Raw genomic sequence first — 26063 nt, 5'->3', positions numbered from 1 at the left:
CCGCGTATCATGTCCGTACATGTACTTGAAAAACATTGACTTTTACTTTCGGTATCTAAACGTGATTGATACGTTAACATTTTACCTGCAGCTTCACCTCAAGGTTATCTGTCTGAGATGTGACCTGCAAGCTTGTAATGACCCGACACTTGCTGACTTAGATTTACTTGGTTTTTTATTGGTTGTTTTTTTTATTCGCACGCGTCTACCAATCCTGTCTAAAGTAACATTTTCATAGGTACGTTTTTTAGACGTTTTCAAGGTGTACCTAAGAGCCGTGATAGTCCTGCTATGACCTTTTCCTTTGATTTGGAGGACGTAAGTTAGAATACGGTTCGGGACATGTACATCAAACTTTTCAGTTATGTGCATTTTAAGAAATTAAATATCACGTATCATAAAACGGTGATGGAAAAACATCGTGAGGAAACCTGTGTACCTGAGAATTATCTTAATCGTTTACGTGTGTGAAGCGTGGTGGATCATTAGCCTATTAACAATGCTTATTATGTTAGGAGACTCTTGCTCAAAGAAAGAGTACTACGTAGATAGAAATATGCTACTTTATTTCTAGGCAGTGCCACATATCTCAAGTCAAGACACCCGTCCAGAACGGTCTGAGTCTCACAGGAGACGCATTTAAGGAGTTAGTCTGTTCTCTCATCATCTTCTGCCGTCGGATCCTAGTCTACGATGGTTCTGCGTTAGCTGCTGAGGTCACATTAAAGAGCTACCGACACTTACACAATCAACAAAGATAATGAATGTCTTGGGCTAGCGCATACAAAAATGTTTTGTGTCATAAAATGGTAACTGTAGAGTTGTTGTGGCTTTAAATGTCACCAAATAGGCCAAATGTCCAAATACCAAAGGCAAATTAGGCGTTAATAATTACTTAAATACAAAAACTAGTTGAATCGGCAATTGTGCTAGAATCTTCATCATCATCATATCAGCCGATGGACGTCCACTGCATGACATAGGCCTTATGTAGGGACTTCCAAACATCACGATACTGCATCCAGCGAATCCCTGCGACTCGCTTGATGTCGTCAGTCCACCTGGTGGGGGGTCGGCCAACACTGCGCTTACTAGTGCGGGGTCGCCATTCCAGCATTTTGGGACCCCAACGTCCATCGGCTCTTCGCACTATGTGCCCCGCCCATTGCCACTTCAGCTAAAATCTTAAAATAAGAGAAATAATGCAATAACAGTGAAAACAAAATAATTATTGCAATACATTTAATAAGGTTAAAAGTGACCTCTAGATTTAGTAACTTTTTATACAGATGGTGTTATTGCAAAAAAGTCACACGGATCAACTTTTGAAATTTCTCTATGCAAATTCAGAAATTTCGACCATTTTGTGCATAATGATATTACGTTTCGGACGTTATTAATTTATTGCTGGTGATCATTGAATTACATTAAAACATTAATAATAATGGGATATTTCCATATGCCATATTTAGCCTGTACCAAGAGAGTTATTATACCTAATATTATTAAGGTAATTTATTTTATTAAGGTAAGGCTTATTTTATTACCTGTACTACCTATAATAGGTAGTACAGGTAATAAAATAAGCTTATTAGGGATGATGACAGTTTTTTAAATTGTATATAAATTAAGAGTATGCTAATAGTAAAGCAATTTTGTAAAAGGAACAGGGTATCTGCGATCATTACTTTCGGAGCTACAGGGACTTAAAGGGTCAGATTTTCGACGCTGCCGCGAATCCCTGAAAGACGCCCCATACAAAATGGCACGAACTAGTGACGTCGTAGGTAATGTAACGATCGTTAGATTAGTATGTGCGTTCATTTGTGCGTTTATGTTTATAGTTCATGTATTAAAAAATATCACATTTAATGTAAGGAAGCTAAAACTGTATGAATTTTCAACTAATTACGATAAAAGATTTTTAATAGATTTTGAAATTTTATAATCTCATTTATTTTGCAAATATCCAGACAATCTTTGCTTTTTATGTATAAATTAATTAACATTGACCATATTTACCCGAATGTATCATAAAAATCAATATATTCAAACCTAGTCATCATCCCCATTATAGTAGGTAGTCATTACTACCTAAAGTAGCTAAAGAAACATTTTATTCCTAAATCATCAGCCTGCTGATGGATAGGCCGGTGATGATGAAATGAGCTTCAGGTAATGACACCTATTTTATCTATAGGCTATCGACCTACTTTTTAAAGGCTCTGACCACCAGGGCTGCAGTAGAAGAACTGCTAAAACTGTTAGCTGCAGTTTTCTTTTTCTTCTTAATTCACTTTTGGCAGAGTGCTCGTGTTTGCAATGATAAGCGACTCTTTCTGTGCAACACTTCTCCACTTTTGGCGATTGGTTGCATTATGGGAACACTTCCATGGATGATTGAGATGCAACCTTGACTGTCTGTCTGTCCAGCGGGTTGCAGATTTGTCTCTGGATCTTTTGCCTTCAACTTGGCCCTGCACTACTAATTTAATCCTGATTTCTGGAGATGTGACCAAAAACTTTAAGCTTGACGTTTTTATGCTAAAAGTTTAGGGAAAGACTTTAATTTGGTCAGTGCGTGTGTAATTTCTTTTTTATAGCTTAGCTTAGTTTTAAGTTTTAACGACCGAATAATTTCTTTTTTCTTATGAACGTAAAAAATAACTTTCGATTTCATAATATTTTTATTCAATATATTTTTTTGAAAATTTTATTCCTCAATAAGTAGTACAATAATAATAAATGCCTCAGTAAAAGTTATCGGGTCTACGAGTAGCTCTAGGCAATTGCAGCTGTTTGCGGTGATAACTTTTTTTAATCTTTTACTATTGTCTTACCGTGCAAAATATTATGTGGAATTGAATTCCACTGCGTTATCTATTTTTTTTAATTCTCTGTTATTACAAACCACACAAATTTAATTGAACCACAAATGTACAAGATAGGTATAGATAGTATTTGCTTCAATGGTCAAGTGGACAGTCTTAATAAGATAGTCTAGACTACGAGTCTTGATTCGGGAAAAAAATAACAAAATGTTATAGAGTTCTTTCATAATTTTTTCAATAGCAGCCCCACGTTACTGATATTGGTAGTATGAAACCTCCGTCATTTGCAAAGGATCATTCTAATCAAACATAGTAAAATTATTGAACAACACTGATTATTGGATCCTCAGTATCATCACTGAAATGAAGTGGTGGGCTTAATCTTTATATCCTTTTCATCTCTCTCTCCTTTTTAGCATGTTTGATACATACTTCGTATAACGAGCTAACTTGCACAAATACCTATTTATTAAATCTATTCATTATTTTAAAAAACCTTTGGTTAGCAATAAAAATATAATTAATTTTAGACGAAATAAATCATTAAATGGATATGCTAAAAAAAATAAAATTATTATTATTTAGTAATTAATTTTTCTGTCCGATCTGCAAACGTTCATAACGGGAATCATACTTTCTGCAATTAATAACTAAATCTATTTAGGAAACAATTTATTACAACAAAATTATTAATACTAATAAATCCTTTAAATACGCGCCACTGTTTAAGTCTAGACTTTTCAGGATGCTTTTCCGTGAGAACTTTATATTTTTAGCTATCTAGAAAGTTAATTAAATCTAGAACTACAATGTAGGCTAATGTCATTGCTATGTGTGTATAATTGAAATATAGTCTTCAAAAATAATATTAAGTTATTTATCCTAATTGCTAACTTATCCTAATTGCTATACAAATCAATCACTTCCGCGTTGGAAATTAGTAGGTATTTTTTTCACCTCTTTATAATATTAGTACCTATAGAAATTTAGATAGGGCAAATATGATAAAATATACGTGATAGCCTAGTGGATATAGCCTCTGCCTCCGATTCCGGAGGGTGTGGGTTTGAATCCGGTCCGGGGCATGCACCTTAAACTTTTCAGTTGTGTATAGAAATTAAATATCGGTGAAGGAAAAACATCGTTAGGAAACCTGCATACAAGAGATTTTTTGAATTTTCTGCGTGTGTGAAGACTGCATTGGGTCAGCGTGGTGGACTATTGGCCTAACCCCTCTCATTCTGAGAGGAGACTCGAGCTCAGCAGTGAGCCGAATATGGGTTTATAACTAACAATATACAGGAACGATATATTTTTTACTCCAAAAGTATTCATTTACGAACACATGTTCCTCAGACATTTTTAATTAATTTTCCATATAGAATATAACCCTATGTTATGGGAAATACTCCCGAGCACCCTGTATATTCATATTGCCTATATTCTCTACGCCACGATTGGAATATTCTCATGAGATTGAATCACGCGCGTTGCTCTCACGTAGGTCTGCGTCTGCGTCTGCATGCATTTAGATGAAAATTTGTCACGTCTAAAATTGTACGTACTTAGATGCCCTGGGGTGGAACGTGTTACTTATTATTTTAAAACTCCTTGGTAGCATAAAAGCATTTTATTTATGTTCTATGTGTTTTACTCCATAAAATATGCTCTTATGTTTTCTGATTAGGGGAGAAAATAAAAATGGAACTGACTTTAAAATCACAAAAAAAACTAAAAAGCGAAAAATAACATTGTATGGGCTACCTTCTGATCACTTTGAAGGCGGTGCCAAGCCAGTGACGTATTAACTAAAGCTGATTAAGTCATAAACTTTTAGGATGTAAAGACAGCCGTGGTATGGTGTGGGTTCGAATCCGGTCCGGGGCATGCACCTCCAACTTTTCAGTTGTGTGCATTTTAAGAAATTAAATATCACGTGTCTCAATCGGTGAAGGAAAACATCGTGAGGAAACCTGCAAACCAGAGAATTTTCTTAATTCTCTGTGTGTGTGAAGTCTGCCAACCCGCATTGGGCCAGCGTGGTGGACTATTGGCCTAATCCCTGTTATTCTGAGAGGAGACTCGAGCAGCAGTGAGCCGAATATGGGTTGATGACGACGAAAGACAGTTACGTACAAGTTTTGTGGCTTATTGTATTGTTTTTTAATGTGTAATATGTGTATTGTTGGCGTGCTTTAAATAAATAAATAAAATAAATAAATAAATGCCTGCTATGATTCCCTACTATCGTTACATCGCATACTCGTAGCTCAATCTGCGCATCTTCCTCCTCGCTAGCTTTAGTAAGTATTAGTGAAAACAGTCACACATTATAGTAGCCTAGATTTCACATCTTCGCAGCACAACTGCATAGCACATCTCTGGTGGAAAAGCACCCTAAGGTCGCACTTCACAGGATAACCTGTCTGATAATGATGTTGATCACAACACACGCTAGAAGTTAGCTATCGAATACATTAATGAGCTCTCGTCGACATAAATGCTAAAAATTCCTTCGCCTCAATTAACATACTTCGATATAAAGCTATATTCGTTTATATTAACGGCTATCATCTTTGTAGCTTTTACTTAATGATTAGTTTTTCTTTATATAAAAAACTTGTATTTAATTTCTGCTTTCTTTTTACGTTCTCACTTGTGTTTTTAATATCTAGGTACTAGCGGACGCCCGCGACTGCGTTTTTGATAAAAGTCACATAATATTCAATTAACTTACTTATTACTTATACTTAAAATGAATATACTTATTCAAATATGATATTAAATTAATTCACAAGTTACACTTTTTAGTATAATATTGGCGTACCTATATTACCTATATAGTAATAAACATCCATCCACGTATTTCCTCTTCTAAATCTTCGCATTTAAAATATAAGTAACAAGTAGATTTTTTATTTATTATTTGAGTCTTATGCTTGTTAAACCGAAATACTTATTAACCAGCTGTTTTTTACTGTAGCTTAATCAATAGTCATACAATTTAACAGCTTCAGTATCCCACAAATTGAGTGGTACATTATCTCGTTCCGACGCTCAGAAATTTTCATTACCTGGTAACTAAGTTAGCTACCAGAATCAAAAATTTTCGCAAATAAAAAAGTTTATCGTCTCATCGAGATGAAGCTACTCACGAAAAATAACTTGCTAGTTATCAGCTGCAATAAATCCCTGAATTACCGATTTTGGTTAAAAAAAATAATAGTGCGTACTATTTCTTTTTTTTTAAAGTAATAAATGCAAAAGAATAAAAATAATAATAACTCAAGATATGCTTTCAGAAAACAATATCTTAAGTATCAATTAGAAAAAAAATATCAAATAGCAGCAGTTCCATGTAAATTCAAGACCACCATTAAAATGTAATCAGTCATTGCAGTCCTGCGTAATTCATAGTAATAATAGAGTAAAACCATAACCCAGTAGAACTAGCGGGAACAAAATAACTAAGGACTCGATACAAACTGGGCAAGAACAGGATGTACCATGTTATATTTACTACGTTTATACAATGAAATAATAGGTATAATAATATTATTTCATTATAGTCATAATTGTTTTTCAAAATATTTCATACATTATTTTAGTACGTTACAATTAACAATTTGCTAAGTTTTCCTAAATAAAAATGTGTTAATGAGTTAAAAATATTCCTTGAAACACGAAGGTTTCAAGTACGAAGAATTAGAGTAGAGAAAATACTTACCCGGATACAATACTACTTTTAAAGTTTGTATGGATGTTTGGATGTTTGTTACTCTATAACTCCGCTACTACTGAAGCGATTTAGCTGAAATTTAGAATGGAAATAGATTTTACTCTGGATTAACACATATGCTACTTTTTATCCCGAAAAAATCCATGGTCTCCCGAGATTTGCGAAAACTGATGATTTTGATGATATGAATGTTTGTTACTCTTACACGCCTCAACTGCTGAAACGAATTAGCTGAAATTTGGTATAAAGATATATTTTAGCCTGGATTAACACATAGACTATTTTTTATCCCGGAAAAATCCATGGTTCCCGAGGGATTTGTGAAAAACTAAATTTCACTCGGACGAAGTCGCGGGTGTCCGCTAGTGACATTATAAAATAATCCGGATAACGGAAAAACCCTACTTTTCGTTTCTAGTGCAAACTATTCTTGAATGTCGTTGCTTTAACTAACAAACAATATATTATTAAAATTTTATTAATATTGGACAACATGTTTATCGTTGATTTTATCAAGCTAATGTTTTTTTAATTAAAAAATGAAGAAGAGAAAACTTTATATTAGGTGTTGATACGACGAAAGTACATCGAATTACTTAAGTAAACCGCTTCTTTGCTCACTAACAGATGTACAATTCCATCTTAAAAGTCCTAAAAGTACAGTAAGTAGGTAAATAATACTAATAAAAAGGAGATGGTCCAAAATTGTATGGAGACCAGGACCAGTCATTGTACCCTATCGGAAATAAAAGAAAATATTTTTTTAAAACTATTTTCGATCACACAAATCTACGAATTTACTTTATTCTTTCGCAATAATATTTATTTTCTCCCAAGAAATGCATCACAAATAATGGCGGATTGATGACGTTTTCAACGCAGTAGTCGTTTTGATGTTTGCTGTCAAGTGTCATGCCATAGTTGCTTTAAGGACGCCATTTTGATATAATATCTCAAAAACTTGGGTTTTAGTTTTATTTGTTTCTTTTTATTTAGTGACATTTATTCACTTATTAAGATTTTAATAAAATCCTTGTATTTTTAAATTTTAGATAGATAGAATATACGAGGTACAAGAGTGGACCTGAAATGGACTTTGAAAATTCCTTTGAAAATTTTAATCGTAATGGAGAGGCACTTTAAGAAGCAGAAGAGTATATCAGTCTCGTCCTGATGGAAAAACGAAAAACGAGACAAATAACTAAAAATCATTTCGATGACGTTATCTCGACAACATTTGAGCTTCAAATCGTCCGTAATCCTTTACTCGTAAAAGCTACGATGATACAGACATACACATAGACAGACACGTCAAACCTATAACACTATTCTTTGTTGATGTCGGGAGTTTAATACCCCTCGTTATCTCGTTAAAATCTTTGGCTATTTTTGTTGTATAACTTTAGTTGTAAACTGCTCCTGCTATCGAGCCCATAAAAAGGCCTCAGCTAATCTATACTAATATTATAAAGAGGTAAAGTTTGTAAGTTTGTAAGTTTGTCACATTTTTTAAATGGGGTAATCTTCGGAACTACTGGTCCGATTCCAAAAATTCTTTCACCAGTAGAATGCTACATTATTGGGGAGTGCTATAGGCTATATTTTATATTAGTATGATATATATTCGCCGAGTTAACACAGTTTTTGTCATACAGGTCGGACCGAAAATCCTCTTAAGCAGACTTATTCGCATGCGCTGCCTTAACCATTGTGTAAAATTGAAATTAATGTATGGAGGCTTTATGTATCTCTAAAAGTTCTACAAAAAAGTCCGCGACACCATATATCTGTCTTCTATATATTAGCAGATATAGTTAGTACCTTTTGTGTTTTAAAAATTATAAATTTTATATACTTAGGTTTGCGTCATTATTTATGCTACTTAACTTAAATCCTTATCAAAATAAATTATTTAATAATCACAAAGATATTATGGAGATAAGATTTGCTCTTTATAGTATGTTAATTACTTAAATAGTTTCGGAGATAATACAAAATTTCTAAAAGACGCAGAAATTCCGCTACATGACGCCCCGCGCTTTCAATTACGTAGTTCCTGTTCCTGTGTGAATATGGGAAGCAAACATAGCCTATGACACTCGCAAATAACGTAGCTTTCTATTGGTAAAACAATCTTTCAAATCGGTCCAGTAGATCCAAAGATTATAATTTTAGCATAGAAGTCTCTATTTTCCTTTGTCATCGCACCACGCTCATAGGGCTGGACCGATTTTGCTAAGGGTAGGGGTAAGGTAGGGAAGATATAAGGTAGGGTAGGGTAGGGTACAGGTAGGGTAGGGGTTGTGTAAGGGTAGGGTAGGGGTAAAGGTAGGGTAGGGGTAGGGTGGAGTAGGGCAGGGTAGGGGAGTGTATGCCTAGGTTAGGGGTAGGGTAGAGGTAGGGCCTACCCCTATCCTAGGGGTAGGGAAAGGGAAGATTACGGGTAGGGTAGGGGTAGGATTCAGTTAGGGTACGGGTAGGGTAGGAGTAGGGTAGAGGTAGGAGATCGATACTGAAGCCTATTTTCTATTTTTTGTCTGTCTGTTTGCCTTTTTTTGACCGGGCATCACGCTGAAACTACAGAATGAATTCAAGTGATACTTAAGACGATTTGAGACCATAATACGTAGAAGGATAATTTAATTACTTTTTGTCGCGAAAACAAAATCAGAAATGGGTGAAGTAGGGGTAGAAAGTCTGTACGGAAAGTCCTTAATTTTTCTAGGTACATTTGTAAATGTAAAATGATAAATGGACTATTTATTAGGTATAAGTTATAAAACTTGTAAAATAGAATGTGAAATAGGGGTTGAAAGTTGACATCGATTTTTACGCGGACGAAGTCGCGGGCGTCCGCTAGTAGCATTATAAATGACACTGTCACCCACACAGGCTTTTACGCTTTTGTGTAAGATAAATTAACACTTCAAAAAATACAAATGAGACCTCAAGGGAAATTAAGAAAGATTTCTTGTTTCCACATATAATTAGGTTCACCACGTTTACAATTTAAAAAACGGGACATTTTTTAAAACCTAACTAAAAAGCATATTTTCATGTTTATCTGTGTAAATAACATGAAAATACTGCGTTTTAAATACTAAATACTGAGCCCATATCATACTTGTGTGCCAATCAATCGTAACAAATAAACAAGATACTGGAAGAAGCGAGATAGCATTGGCTGCAAACGTGTCTTTGTATTCTAAAGTATCTACTAAAAACTCCAACATATTTTTAAATTATTTATAGAAACAAAAATCAATAAAATATACTCGTCAATCGCTCAAACTACAAATGATTGCACTTTTACAGGGTTGGAAAAAATATAAGCTTCCAAAACAAGAGAGAAAGTCCCAATGGAACATTTTTGGTAATACTCATCTTGGTAATTTGGCATTTAGAATATTCGGCGAATAATGTATAATTATACACTAAAATACCTTATAAACTGCCGGCAAAATTCGCCTAATATGATATCGATATTTTAAAGTCATTATGTTAAAATAACCAAATGATAGCAAAATCGGATCACTGCCCCTAGTTGTACCTAGAATTAGTTTGTAAGTCTAGTAATTCTATTAAACATATTTATTATTATGTCATTATTTACTTCTTAGGCAGGTATTTATGTAATAACCTTAACTTAATCCATTCCTGCTCCGTACGACTTAGTATAATGTAGCAACGAGCACAACACTATATTTTGTGACTTTATTAGCGCCCTAGTAACAACAAATTAAGTCTATTTTACGAGTACTTTAATGATAGTGTTTATGTACTCGTCGTTAACGACTTTTAGATTGAGGACATGTTAATCTCACACTAAATGGAAGGTCATAATGCGTGCAGTTGCATTCTGACTAGCGCCATAAGTCTTACAACTAAGTAACTTTATTTTGGTCTGTGAAGCCTATAATTGCTTGATCTGTATGCAGTCTTGAAGCTAGTTGACAGGAGGCTTAGTATATAGTGTTCGTTTTCCAACCTGAAACACAAAATTTGAATTGAATTTTACTATCAGGGAGCCGTCGACTGTATGGAGGCATTTTGCAATTCTTGTGTAAAAGTAAAAGTACCTATCCATAAAGACTTTATAGTATTCCTATTGTTCATTTAGTTGGACAATATTAGTAGATACTGTTCTACATAGCTGTAGCGCAATTAATGTCAGAATCGTACTGCGAGCGTTCTTTAGCACTATTTTTTTTTATAAATTTATTATTTATTTACTATACGTTTTAACCCGTGTAGTTCCATTCTTGTGAAGATATTGAGAAAAAAAATAACCTATGTTGCTCGTTGATAATTAAGCTGTCCATAAGTGAAATATTTTAAAATCGCTTAGGTAGTTTAGGCGTGAAAATGTAACAGACCAACAAACACACATTCGCATTTACGAGTATAATATATGATAGTAAAACTTCTGTACGTTTGTTGTTTACGCCTGCCGTTGCCCGTTATACTCATTGTCCTGATAAACAAAAATATTTGGTGACCCTATCGGATGACATGATTATTTTTATTTGCTCACCTGGCTTTTAAATAACTGTCCAGTTTTACTGCGGTACCGCTAGTTGCAATTAGTAAGTTTCGTCAATAGAAGAGAAACATAAAAATGCTTCTTGAAAAAAACATTAAAAAAAATTTAGGACATCCCGCAGATAAGTGCGTAAGGTTTATAATATTTTTTCCACTCAGTCCACTTATACGAAATAATGATAAAATTATGCAAGTTAAAACACGAAACGATCCTGAAAAATCTAATGAAGGAAACTTTGTCCTGTAGTGTTGTCTATGGTGATGAAGCAATAAAATAGATTGTCGATACATTTTGTAAATTTTCAAAAGTGAGCCTTTATGCATTTTTGAAAGACTAAGAAAGTAAGTATGCGTTGACACACCATTAAAGAAGTTGACGAAAAAATGCCACTTTGCGAGTGCCAGTCCAGTACCTACCAAACTTTGAATAACAGTAAACGATAAACAGCGGTGTCCAGCAGTGCCCAGCGGTGGATGTCCACACACAAACACCACGGTCCCGAGCTGCCAGCATCCAGCTGCTTTCTGTTCACTATTTGATGTCATCGGTCCACCTAGTGGAAAGCGACCAACACTGCATTGTCTGGGGCAGGCTAATACCGGTCATTCTTCCAACTGCCAACCTCACCTGCTCGTGGTGCACCCTGCTGAGCTCTGAGACCAATAAATAGCTTTCAATAGTCAAACGGAATTGACCGGTGTCGGACAACACCGGTTTGAATAGTGAGTGGTCATCATCGGGCATTACCTTTAGAAATTTGCGAGATGAACCATGCTAATCTATTACTAATATTATAAAGCGGCAAAGTTTGTGGTATTGTAGGAGGTAATCTCTGGATTTACTGAACCAATTTTGAACACTGGAAAGCCACGTTGTTTGTGAGTGTCATATCCCCACTCGGGGATATGACACTCACAAAGACTACGCGCGTGAAACCGTGTGACGTCGTCTCATGAAAAATATTAGAATTGTTTTAACAAAACTACGAATATAAGGGAAGCAAAACAAGTTACCTCGCTTCCCTCTTAGATTCATTACTTACCAGCAGGTGAGATTGTAGTGCTAACTTGTAAAGAAAAAAAAAGAAAATTTTTGAAAAATCAGGATATGTCATGAGTTAATGGTTAAAATTAAAGATACGAGGGTTCTAAACGCGCCTCTTTCTACTTTCTTTATCCTTCCAAGTTCATAAAATTAGCTTTTGGCTATCAACAACGGAAAAGTACTACACTGAAGTCTACTACGGAATTCTAAAAATACAATATTCTTTTTTACATAAAAATAAAACCGACTTCAAAGGCATATATATATCAGATATTTTAATTTTAACACAAAATTACTTAACCGATTTTCATGAAAATGAAATGGGACCAACCTGAAAGTATACTCTTTCAAACAAAAAAGAATTTTCAAAAAAATAACGTTGTAAAAAAAGAAAAGACAAACATTAAAAGGTTGAAAGTATAATTAAAACTAGCCATTAATTCACTTATCTTTGCTTTGATAATAGTACTAATAGCTTTTAGCTCGTGGCAGAGACTGAATGATGCAGTAAAAATACCGTTTAATTTTTTATTTATATCGAAACAGATACGGTTAAATTGCGATATTAAAAATAATTATTTAGCAATTTAGAGCTTGTCGTCTACATCTAATTGATTTATTGATGTTAGCAGGTTATTATGTTCAGGAAATAGCGAATAAACTATTCTGCTGTAAAAAAACTTCAAAGCTTTACTGACATATAAAAGTTCTTATTAAATAAGATTTAACGACTTAAGAACAAGTTTCTGTCCATTGGATAACAATTTAGATGGCTGTAGACAGTATAGTAGATTAATAAATTTGAAAATTTTGAAAAGGTCATGAAATTATTAATCACATTCTTGAACAAGTCATCAATATTATTTTTCATTTAAGACCACACTCGAGTATATTTGCAGACATTCAGTTATTCTTCCCCAATTTCACCCCCTAGAACTTTTAATTAGCTCAACCGATTTTCAGCAAACATGTCTAAGAATAAGCACATAAGTCACCTTTCATACAAATGAACTAAATTGAAATCGCTTCATCCGTTCGGGAGTTATGGAGCCACGGACAGACAGGCACGGCAACTTATAACACCTCTCTTTTTGCGTCGGGGGTTAAAAATATGTAAATAATAATTCATACTATATTAACATTAAAAAGTAAAGTTCATGAGTTTCTAGGGATATTCTATTGATCTACAAAAACAATAGAAAAAAAAACTCTTTTACCATTAAAATCTTCACCATAGACTACTTATATATTATTCCCATATTCCCATGGGAATGGTAACTACGCGGGTTAAAACGTGTGACGTCGGCATGCGTTACATATAACCCTAAAATATATCCGTTATGTTGTGACCAATGACTTATGATGTAATTTGTGAGATCGCCATAATTTATTCAAATTCACGAAGAGCAAAACATATTTACAAGTGTTAATTTGTTACGCTTACGGACGTTTATTTTTGGATGACCGTTAATTTAATAATTCACACTTTTGCCACCACACATTAAAGTTTTTTTAGGTTATAAAAAAGGCAAAAACACATCCTACAACATCATGGTAATTTAAATATATAAACCGTACTTTATTAAAGAAATGTAAGGAACAGATTCAACAGATTATTTATAAGCCCTTAGCCCATACCTACCTAGGTACCTACTTATCGCACGCGACAAAATTAACACTTCATAAATTCAAACAAAACTTCTAAAAACTTTATTATGCTGTGAAGTTGTAAGGTGGGTCCCTATTGTTCACCTACCCACTTAATTTAGGACAATTTACGAACACTTAATTAAATCATAAATTCTTTGTGATAAAAGTTTTCATAATTATTGAAATATGAATAAAAAATCATGTTGTTTTATTGATAGATGGTTATTTGCTGCTCTTTCAGCAAAAATACAAAACGGACTTTGAATATTCTTGCTCTGTGGTTTGTATATATTTTTGAGGAAGTTGTATCCTATACATTAGCAGGGTTATTATGTAACTCGGTGTACCATTCAAATAATAAGTCACTACATAGATTTTCATCGTATTTTCGTAAATATGATCATCTAACAAAGTTATTTTCAACGAAATAATCTTGGCTACGTCATTTTACCTCAAATGGCAGTGATCTTTTCATCTTACGAAATTACGTTAATAACGGTTTTTCGTTGAAGTAATCTTACTACTTGCTACTACCACTTCTATGTTATTCGTTGAAAATACGATGAAAAACGATGTAGTGACTTGAATGACACCGAGTATCAAGAGTGACTTGAATTACACATGGTACACCGAGTTACAAAATAACTATGCAGATCTAACACAGTGATAGGTGTATTAAAAAAAGTAAAAAAATAAATCAAATCCAGTGTGCATTATTGGGAAGCAAAAACCGACACACATAAAATTACCTAGCAGATATAAAAACCGTTTTATATAAGAAGCGGTTAACGGACCGGCCATCGGTTTTGTATTATTTATGGTTTATGGCGGCTGGCCTTTGACCGTGTGAAGGATTAATAAAAACGCGGCTAATGAAAGTTAATTAGATTGTGAATTCGTATAGACATACACAGTGACCTATGGGCCGTGACCACCTTGTTAAATCCATGGGGTCGACTGCTGTTATTTATGATGGTTGTGATAAATTTTATAATGTATTGAAGTAATGGTTTCATTAGTTATTATTTATTTTATAAAGACGGCAGCAAACAAAAATCTATACATATTTAAAAGAAAGTCTTCCGTCGCATCTGCCCGTCAGTGGTCGTTGCAAATGTTGTGATAGACTCCATTACTACCAATACATAAATGGATTTTCATGCGGTTTTCACTAATATATAGAGTGATTTGTCATTAATTCAGTAATTTTAATTTTAAGTTTTCGAATAATTATTATCACAGTTATCATAAGTATAATATTATAACCTGACGTTTCGAAAGAGCTTGTAAACTAAGGCTATTTGAAATAAATGAATTTTGACTTTGACTATGGTATTACCGGAAAAATTAAAGCCGTCTGGGACATTTTATGAAAAACACTGCCTTTAAACCTATAATTCCTGGGAGATAATTATAACAAAATCATGCAATACAAGGTGTAGACTGTAGGTAATAGGTATACCTCCTATATATAGATTCATAAAAAAGTTCGTGAATCTTCTAAACCCATTTTATCATTATATTATTTACATATTAAAGTTTACGTCGATTTTTTCGTAGACGAAATTGCGCATCTAGTTAGGTATAATCTAAACTAATATTACAGAGATTGATTGAATGTATGTTTGTTGCTTTGAATAGGCTCCGAAACTGCTAAATCAATTTGAAAAATTCTTTCACTGTTGGGAAGCTACACTATCCCCGTGCGTTGTATGCTATATTTTAGCCCCGTATTCGTACGGGAACGAGAACCACGCGGGTGAAACTGTGCTGTCTGTTAAATTAGTAAGAGTATGCACATGACCAACGTATTTGGCCAACGTGACCAGCGGACATTAGGTACTATAAAAATACCAAGTAATCATCACCATCATCTTTATCAGCCGATGGGCGTCTACTGCTGGACATAAGCCTTACATGGACTTCCAAACAATATGGTCTCGAGCTGCCAGCATCCAGCGGTTCCCTGCGGTGCCAGCAACCCGCGTGATGTCCTTAGTCCACCTAATGGGGGGTCGACCAACACTGCGCGTTCAGTTGCGGGGTCGCCATACCAGCACGTTGTGACCCTTGAGACCCCAGCTCTTCGAAAATACCAAGTACCTACATAAAAGAAAAGTCAGTGTGAAGAGGCTGTAATTATAGTAACTCACTTGTCTTGCAAAAAAACTTACTAACTGTGCCTTATTGACTACTAGAGTATCGTCGTAATGAGGTGCAATATAAATTAATATCTCGTTTTAATTTGTAAGGAGAACTTTTCAATCATTACAGTGCACTTTAACTTCTCTATGATTAATGATTCAGTTATTTTTTATCTGTATTTGTATCAGGTCAAGTGGCTTTTAGATAGATACATAGAGATTGCTAGCTACGTATCTAAAGCCTTTTTAGGGTTCAAGGCACTAAGCTTTGACTATGTATCCATTCTGAACTTTTTTTATCTATACTAATATTATAAAGCTGAAGAGTTTGTTTGTTTGTACGCGCTAATATTAGGGACTACTGGTCCGATTTGAAAAATTCTTTCAGTGTTAGATAGCCGAATTATCGAGGAAGACAATAAGATATATGTTATCTCCGTATTCCTACGGGAACAGGAACCACGCGGGTAAAAGCGCGCGGCATCAGCTAGTAAAATATAATTCTCAATATTTCATAATAACAGCCGCATAATAACGCAGGACTCAAACCCGGAATAACCCAACCCGCTCGTAATTCAAAACCACATATTATAGGACTCAAAGGTGATTACAAATATTAGAAAACTAATGTCGAACAAAGGTTATGATTCACAACACTTGTCAGGATAACTTAATTAACAAATCAAACTGTAATCAAAATAAGACCCTAGAATGGCAGAGAATGACCTTGAGTGGAGTCACGTACTTGCGAACGATGTGTGTAGGGTTAAAGGCGCCTTTTAATGATATCAAACACTCCCCTTTTCCACTCAAGTCACTCTCCCCGCCTATTCCAAGTAACCCATAAATAATTACACAACAAGAGATGTGGACGGCTCGAACGCCACGAGCACACTGAACCAACACGAGATCGAGCGACGTCATATTCGTCACAGACTACTATTTCCAACACTAAACGGCGATAACACACATAATCACTGGACCAACAAGGAACTTCAAAAAATCTAAAATTACTAATCAAGACCATTATTTTATTCAAAACACACCCATAAATTAATCAATATGTTCAAAATAGAGTCAATACAAAAGAAAATTATCACCTGTTCACTGCATAATTAACTAATCAATTTCCTTAATCTCTGTTTTGTTTCGAACTTTGATGACATCCATCGATATGTCTAATTTATGATGATAATGTATCATGGTCAACGATATTTTACACTATAGATATGTATACAAAGTCATCGTAAAACGTGATCAGAATTTAGTTAACTACATTAAGCACACACATGTACAATTTTGTGTTTATTTCCATTACGTATACTATATTTATGAATAAAAAGTTTTTACAGTTCCTCATACAACATACAACTCGACAATGTGGACAATATTTAGGTATTATTTGAATAACTTTCGTTGTTTAATATGCTTCTGAATGAAATTAAGATAATGGGGATGATGACTAGGTTTGAATATATTGATTTTCATGATACATTCAAGTAAATAAGGTCAATGTTAACTAATTTATACATAAAAGGCAAAGATTGTCTGGACATTTGCAAAATAAATAATATTACAAAATCTATTAAAAATATTTTATCGTAATTAGATGGAAATTCATACAGTTTTAGCTTCCATACATTAAATGTGATTTTTTAAATAATTGAACTATAAAAATAAACGCACAAATAACAAAGATATTAGTAATTTTGTTTGATCGCCCATACAAATCTAACGATCATTATGTACCTACGACGTCATTAATTCTAACCATTTTGTATGGGGCGTATTAGAGGGATCCGCGGCAACGCTGCAAATCTGACCCTTTAAATCCCTGTAGCTCCGTAAGTAATGATCGCAGATACCCTGTTACTTACAAATTACATTACAAAATTGCTTTACTATTAGTATACTCTTAATTTATATACAATTTAAAAGACTGTCATCATCCCTAATTTTGTTCGCCTCAGTTACGACGCGCTAGTGACATATCTAATAGTAGTAAATCATTGATAACGGCGCATAAAACAATATAACAAGCCAACAAAGCATACCGCTTGACAGATACAAGTGAATATTTGAATACGAAGGTAAAGGTTAATGTATGGGCCCTTAAATCTATTAACACTTTATAGCCGTAGGTTATCGGCATTGCAAACACAGTAGGAAAATTATTTACATGACGTATAATAATTTCTTAACGTCTATCTAACATTTCTAGCGGAACTAACGGCTTAATATTGTAAATGTCCCGTGTTTGTACGCTTCAATAACTCGTTTGAAGGGTCGGTTTTAAAGGTCGTTGGTTCGATACCTGGCTGCTCAGCTGTGGAAGTGCCTTCTCCTAGACTACCTATTCGTTAGGGATAGTGGGTATCAGTTCTTGACACTCAAAATAGTGGTAGTTATAGTAATATCACAGAAAACATATTTGTATGACTGTATACTATACTTACCGTATCAGCCGACAGACGTCCACTGCTGGACATAGGCCTCATGCATGGACCTCCAAGCACAACGATCTCGAGCCGCCAGCATCCAGCGGCTCCCTGCAAGCCGCTTGCTATCCTCGGTCCACCTAGTGGGGGGTCGACCAACACTGCGCTTTCCGGTGCGGGGTCGCCATTCCAGCACCTTGGGACCCCAAAATCCATCGGCTTTTGTGTCATCATAATTATGTGTTATTAGTGCATGAAAAATGAGACGCTAATGAGAATAACGAACGTTATTTAAACAAATAATACCTAAATATCGTCTACAATGTCGAGTTGTGTGTTCAGGAAGTGCAAAAACTATATATACATAAATATATAATGGAAATAAAAACAAAATAAATATATAATGGAAATAAAAACATGCATGTGTGCGCCCAGTGTTGTAGCCTATTATTCAGATCACTTTTTGCAGTGATTTTCTAGGGACGTATATATCTATAGTATAAAATTATCATTGTATGTAGGTATATATATTTTGGATGAATTAAGTGTATGAAAATCGCATGTATAATTAATAAAATATTACAAATTCGAAAGCAGCATAACGTTTTCACTCGCGAGTGGGCAACAGCTATTATTAAAACAACTGCCAATTTTAAACTCCGATATTAGAAGTAGGAAATAGCAATTAGTTTTTATTTATTATTAAAACAATTTAATTGTTATCTATTTGGTTAAAGGAAATCATAATTACAAAGATTAACAATAATCTTTCATATAAATTACACCTATACTAGCAGACCCTCGCGATTTTACCTGCTTTGTTCCCTGCACCCGTCCCCTTTGAAATACTGAGACAAAAATACATACCCTACCTATGTTACTCACTAATAATAGTTTTCATTGGTGAATGAGTTTTTGAAATTGGAGCCTATTCGTCAAACGAATAAACAATAAATCAAATGTTACCTTTTTTATAGAAATTACAATATTTTGTTTCAGACTTTGCTGCACCTAACTACATATAGAATACCTTCGGAGTTATTAAGTAGTAAATTACATCTTCGTAAACAACAATGTCTTCAAAACCCAAAAGCTTACCAAAGCTTCTAAATAGCACGAGCTTTAACTGAAATTGCAAAAGAAAATGGCGACAGCTGGCTGACGATGGCAAAATAACGTGAAAGCTCATTGTCTACGTAAAACACAAGATCGACCAAAGATGGCGCTAGTAGTAATCCTTGTGATGGCAGCTTTTGCAAGTAATTCTAAAGTGAGCGGAGAGATGGCGTTAGCTAATATAACAAGATTTGCTAATGGTGATCTATTTTCTCTAGTAGGTGAGTGAAGATTTTAATTTTTTTACTTTTAAATATGGAAACACAGGTTTGAAAATAAGGCTTTTTCATCGAATGTTAAGGCGTGTTCCTTTTCTTAATACTTGCCTTTATATTTTTTTAATTAGCTCGTAAAGTGGTTCTTCTATTAATACTAATTTGATTTGATTACATTGGTTCTTCTTTATTTAATTACATTACAGATTTGATTTGATTTCAGTACTGAACTTTTTATTATTACATATTACTTTAAGTTTTTTTAAGTAGATATTAAATTTATATTCAAAACTACTCACCCTTTAAAATTTATAATAATTAAGTACAAGGTACACATACATACATAGTACATAGTAATTTTACTTAGTACATAGTAATTCAATGAAGGTACATAATATGTTTTCTGTGGTACAAGTATTATGTTTCACTTATTATAAATATTATGAATTTCAAAGTTTCTTCAAAGGCAATATTATTTAACAAACTCCCAATAGTAATAATGGATACAACTATAATATAACATATAGGTAGGTATCATGAAACTTATCCAGATATTTTTTTAATAAAAAGGAGTACCTACCTACGTTATATTTTCGGTTATATGTAGATACCTTAGAATTATCAGTGAGGTACCTATGTTTGTAAGGCTCTCAGGTTTCAACTTCCTCTCTTCTATTTCTTTCGGTTCGGTATTTAGCCACCTCATTGCTAAAGGGCAGGTTGATACTGATAGCCCAGAATACATCCGCAAGAGTTATAGCAACACAACCGTATAACCACTGAACCAACTGAATGAGTGAATTAGAGATAGGTACTCAAAAGTTCATTAATAATCATTAAGAACCCATATTCGGTTCACTGTTGAGCACGAATCTCCTCACAAAAGAGAGGGGTTAAGAATTAGTCCACAACGCTTGACAATGCTGTCTAGCAGACTTCACACACGTAGAGAATAAAGAAAATTCTCAGGGATGCAGGTTACCTCACGATGTTTTTCCTTCACTGTTTGAGACACGTGATATTTAATTTCTTAAAGTGCACATTACAACTGAAAAGTTCAAGGTGGTGCAAGCCGAATCGAAGGCACAGGTTATGTCCACTGGGCTATCACGTCTCTCTAAAGTTCATTAATTTTAGGGAATTAATATCGTATCTTTTGCAGGAACTGACTGTGGCCTGACTCGGTGTATGGAGGTGTCACACGGGACTGCTCTGGCTGCAATGGGAGACGGCTGCCTGTGCCAGTGCAGGAAGGAAACACCAGCTTTCAGGGAAGATCGCAGGATTTGTGTCAATAATATTGACGGTTGGTGCTGGATTTCCTATTTCCTCCAAATACCTATACGACTCGAGACCTCTCGCAGTGTGTTATATTCATTTATTTCTTCTTCTTCTTAGGGTGCCTCTCCGACTAGCGAAGGTTGGCAGTCAGTTTCTTGAACTCGTCTCTATCCTTCGCGAGGCGAAATAATTGTGCGGCGTTCGCGATCCCGGTCATTTATTTATTTATTATGAAACACAGCTAAAACTCACCTGATACAACATCGGAATGTGCCGGACTAGTTACGAATACAAACGGAGCCCTTAGTCATAAGCTGGTTCTAGCAATGCTGCACAATCTCAACTGACTCTTTCGACGTTGTGTGTGAAGGAGGGCCTGAATGAAGGTCGAAAAGGTGAAGGTGGATGAAGGGGCGACGGAACGAGTATTCTAGCGTAGCCATATTTAAAAATTTAAGGCTTGAAAAAACGTTTGCTATGTTAGAGCCAGTTACCTAATAAAATTTTTTTTACAATATTTCATACATTGCCAGAACGCACGCAGTACCTACATTGCCTAGGTATTTAATAGAATACCTGAATTTTACACATTGCCGGTAACATAGCCTACTAGCAAATATTTCGGCGCCAAGGGCTTTGATCTGCCTGGTGCAAATATCATAGCGATATTACATATCATAGCATCAGGTGCAATCATGGTGCAATCGAAATCAAGTGCTAATTTTCTCGATAATTAAAAACCGACTCACCCTGATAAATAATTGCAAGAAAAATATTAAATAATACTTAAGAAATTATGACCAAATTACGTCACAGTACACTTTCTAGACCAAATCTGCGTAATATTAAAATGCGACAAATTCAACCATTATTCTTCGGGCGTATTGTTTATAATATTACATATCGCTATAATATTTGAACGAACTGTCACAAATATTATAGCGATAATACAAATCGCTATAATACGAGTATTTGAACGAATTGACGCAAATATTATAGCGATAATACAAATCGCTATAATACGAGTATTTGAACGAATTGACGCAAATATTATAGCGATAATACAAATCGCTATAATACGAGTATTTGAACGAATTGACGCAAATATTATAGCGATAATACAAATCGCTATAATACGAGTATTTGAACGAATTGACGCAAATATTATAGCGATAATACAAATCGCTATAATACGAGTATTTGAACGAATTGACGCAAATATTATAGCGATAATACAAATCGCTATAATACGAGTATTTGAACGAATTGACGCAAATATTATAGCGATAATACAAATCGCTATAATACGAGTATTTGAACGAATTGACGCAAATATTATAGCGATAATACAAATCGCTATAATACGAGTATTTGAACGAATTGACGCAAATATTATAGCGATAATACAAATCGCTATAATACGAGTATTTGAACGAATTGACGCAAATATTATAGCGATAATACAAATCGCTATAATACGAGTATTTGAACGAATTGACGCAAATATTATAGCGATAATACAAATCGCTATAATACGAGTATTTGAACGAATTGACGCAAATATTATAGCGATAATACAAATCGCTATAATACGAGTATTTGAACGAATTGACGCAAATATTATAGCGATAATACAAATCGCTATAATACGAGTATTTGAACGAATTGACGCAAATATTATAGCGATAATACAAATCGCTATAATACGAGTATTTGAACGAATTGACGCAAATATTATAGCGATAATAAAAATCGCTATAAACGAATTGACGCAAATAATATACCAATAATATATCGCTATAATACTTGAACGAATTGACGCAAATATTATAGCGATAATACAAATCACTATAATATTTGAACGAATTGACGAAAATATTACAGCAATAATACATATAGCTATAATATTATAACGATAATACATATCGCTATAATATTTGCGTCAGTGGGGCGATAGGATAGAAAATTGGATTATATTATTAACGAAACTAGCAATAAAACTGATACAAACCATTTGTTCAGTCTATATTCTAGACACCAAAGGGAGTAGTGTATAAACAAAAGAATGGACTAACAAACGTCCTGACAACATGCAGAATCGTAATCTGCATGCTTTTCTGAGTTCAAAACTGTAAACAGAATGCGGTTCTCGAATTATGTACATTCAATATCTCACAAGGCCTGGTCTACATGAGGTATGCAAATGAATAGTCATTAATGACTTTTGTCAATTGCCATACAGTCATCCTTGTAATACAAAATGAATCGAGTTCAGGATTCGTGACCCCCACATTGTGATGTCAACCTCGTGGCAAATGTAACATATAATTATTATTCTGGCTCATGTTTTATTAATGATCAACAATTGCACAAGAACTTTCTTTCTACGGTCTTGACTCTTAAACTGTACGCCCGAAGAATAATGCTTGAAATTGTTGTCGCATTTTAATATTACGCAGATTTTGTCTAGAAAGTGTACTGTGACGTAATTTGGTCATAATTTCTTAGTTTAAGTGTTATTTAATATATTTCTTGCAATGATTTAACAGAGTGAGTCGGTTTTTATTCATCGAGAAAATTAGCACTTGATTTCGATTGCACCATGATTGCACCGATTTTATGACGGTGCAGTCTTCAAGTTGACAAGCACTTTTGAATATCTCACGTCAAAATTGTCTGTTTATAACTTAGGTTAGTTAGTAACTCTACCATCAGTTAGATGGCATATTCACTTTTTTGTTCTTATTTGTCAACCGTCAACAATAGCATACGACAAAAAAAAAAGTAAATAAGTAATGTAGTTCCTTCTGCGAAGACCCGGCTAAAAACACAGCAATTACTCTTTCACAATAATTATCATTGAAATTTCAAAATATAAATAAATAAATGGCGCAGTCGGTAGGATTATATGTTTTTTTTTAATAATAACAGCTCTAAATTTACCGTAATAATGAATTTATTCAGATATTACTTTTCTTTCAGAATGTCCGATGGCAAGTTTCGGTCGAGGAGCGACGAAGCCGCAGATACCTTTCGTGTTTCTGCCTCTCAAGGGGCAGATTATTTACCCTTCCAAAGAAATTGTTTTCACCGGTAAATATTCCAAATTAACAAACCACAACTCACTCTCAACAAAAATTACCGAATTCTCAAATTCCCAAGTTCTTGTAAACGGAGAAAAAGTCTAGACATTACGCAATAACTAGAATAATTTGACGGCCTCGTGGCGCAGTGGGCAGTGATTCTGCTTTCTGCATCCACGGCTGTGGGTTCGATCCCCACAACTGGAAATATTTGTGTGCTGAACATGGGTTTTTCCCAGTGTCTGTGTGTTTCTTTTTTAATGTTTGTTACCTTATAACTTCGTCATTTATTAAGCAATTTTGAAAATCCTATTTTTGTTTGAAAGAGTATACTTCCAGATTGGTCCCATTTAATTTTCATGAAAATTGGCTTTGTGATAAAATCAAAATAACTGAAATACGTTTTTGAAATTCGTTCAATTTTCACGTTAAAAAGATGTGTTTGTTATAGAAAGGGAAATAAATAAATCTTTTTTCTTTGTAGACGTAGAAGATGCAATATGTGCAGTGACCAGTGCGCAGTACCTGTCTCCATCAGGCTGGGTAACACTCAGAGATCTTGTGGACAACGACGTGCCTTTCGGACTCTACCGCGACGAAGGCAGCACTTATTTGCAGGTTAGACCTAATTAACAGCTAACTTGTCTTTTAACCCGACTGTAAGAATGGTTATGTTATTCGAGCGTGTACATACAAGACATTTGTATGTATGTATGTGATATTCTTTATTACCTCATATCTTTCAAACCACTGAACGGATTTATGTTATTAAGATATCGTTAGATTTGTCTCAATAACCCAAGTGTTCTTAGATAGTTGAAGTTATAAAAAATCCAACACGACGACCGTGAGACGCTAAACACGAGATGAATATTTTTTTTTTAAATATCACATATAGGGGTATCAAATTCAAAAGTATATTATGGCCATTAACGAAAACCTACAATTAGAAAAACGTCATTATATTAATCACTAAACAAAACACGAGCGAGGCGTGTTTTGTTTAGTGATTAACACACCTACTAATGATTTTTATTATAATATTCTATTTTTACTTTGGTTTTGCTTCTTGCGTCTATGCTACTCGCTATATGGCTACAAAAATCTATGGTATTTTGTTCTGCTATTTTCAATTAAATACATTGATAATATTAGATATTATATATTTAGATATTATAATCATAATAATATGTCTTTAGTTCTCTCATTGCTTATGTTATGAGAATCTCGAATTAAATATAATTATAATTTCCAACATATGCATATGTAATGTACAGTTTTAATATTATAAAACTTTGCAAACGCTGTGCCACCCAGGCTGTAAGAAATGTATATACCTTTAATTATAATACTTATTTGAATTGTTTTAAATTTTAGGGCTGGCCTTATCAAAATAAGGCACTTATATTCACATATTTATTGATCATATTATCAAGGGAATAGGTAATTAAGGCTGTATCTGTTATTAAGGCTTACAAAAGCGAAGAGACAGGTAACATTATAAAAAAAACAGGCGCACATAAACGTAAGCGCGTTGGATTGGCGACGAACATTGAATTAGTGTTTTCTAGAAATGACATTTTAAAAAATCAAGGAAACTAAAAAAAGCATTTAGATGTTAATGAAGTATTATCTGTAGTTACTAATAAGTGAAGCGAAAAACGGTTTTTATTATTTAAACTCGCTTATTTCTAGAAATATGTGATGATTTGGAAACATATATACCTATTAGCTGTTATGCTATGTTGGGTGGGTACGTTAGTCAATTATGAGAAGTGGTATTTAGTTTAGTAGTTTTTTTCCAACCAATTCCAAAATTGGTAAATTCAACATAAATCGCAAATTAATATTGGTTCATTTTGTTGTACTTTTTTGCATTGTTATTTATTTTTATATTATTATATTTGTCATAATCGTATACTGGCTGGCTGGTTAATTTTATGCGCAAAGATCAGCCTGGCTGTCCAGTATTCTTGCCA

The 26063-nt window shown here is 34.1% G+C and overlaps 1 protein-coding gene across 2 annotated transcripts in view; it reads left to right on the top strand.

Moving 5' to 3' along the window:
* The window catches only part of LOC112053335 (uncharacterized), an 81208-nt gene that overhangs the window by 42456 nt on the left and 12689 nt on the right, over positions 1-26063 (top strand). For both annotated transcript variants that reach the window (XM_052887714.1, XM_052887715.1), the window contains exons 2-5: positions 19389-19726; positions 20883-21026; positions 23984-24094; positions 24569-24702. In XM_052887714.1, coding sequence (XP_052743674.1) covers positions 19609-19726; positions 20883-21026; positions 23984-24094; positions 24569-24702 — 507 coding nt within the window. In that variant the 5' untranslated portion in view covers positions 19389-19608. The remainder of the gene's footprint in view (positions 1-19388; positions 19727-20882; positions 21027-23983; positions 24095-24568; positions 24703-26063) is intronic.

This window comes from Bicyclus anynana, chromosome 20 (assembly GCF_947172395.1).
Source record: "Bicyclus anynana chromosome 20, ilBicAnyn1.1, whole genome shotgun sequence".
Classification (NCBI taxonomy): domain Eukaryota; kingdom Metazoa; phylum Arthropoda; class Insecta; order Lepidoptera; family Nymphalidae; genus Bicyclus; species Bicyclus anynana.
Note: the sequence above shows the minus strand (reverse complement) of the source record. Positions and strands in the feature narration are given on the sequence as shown.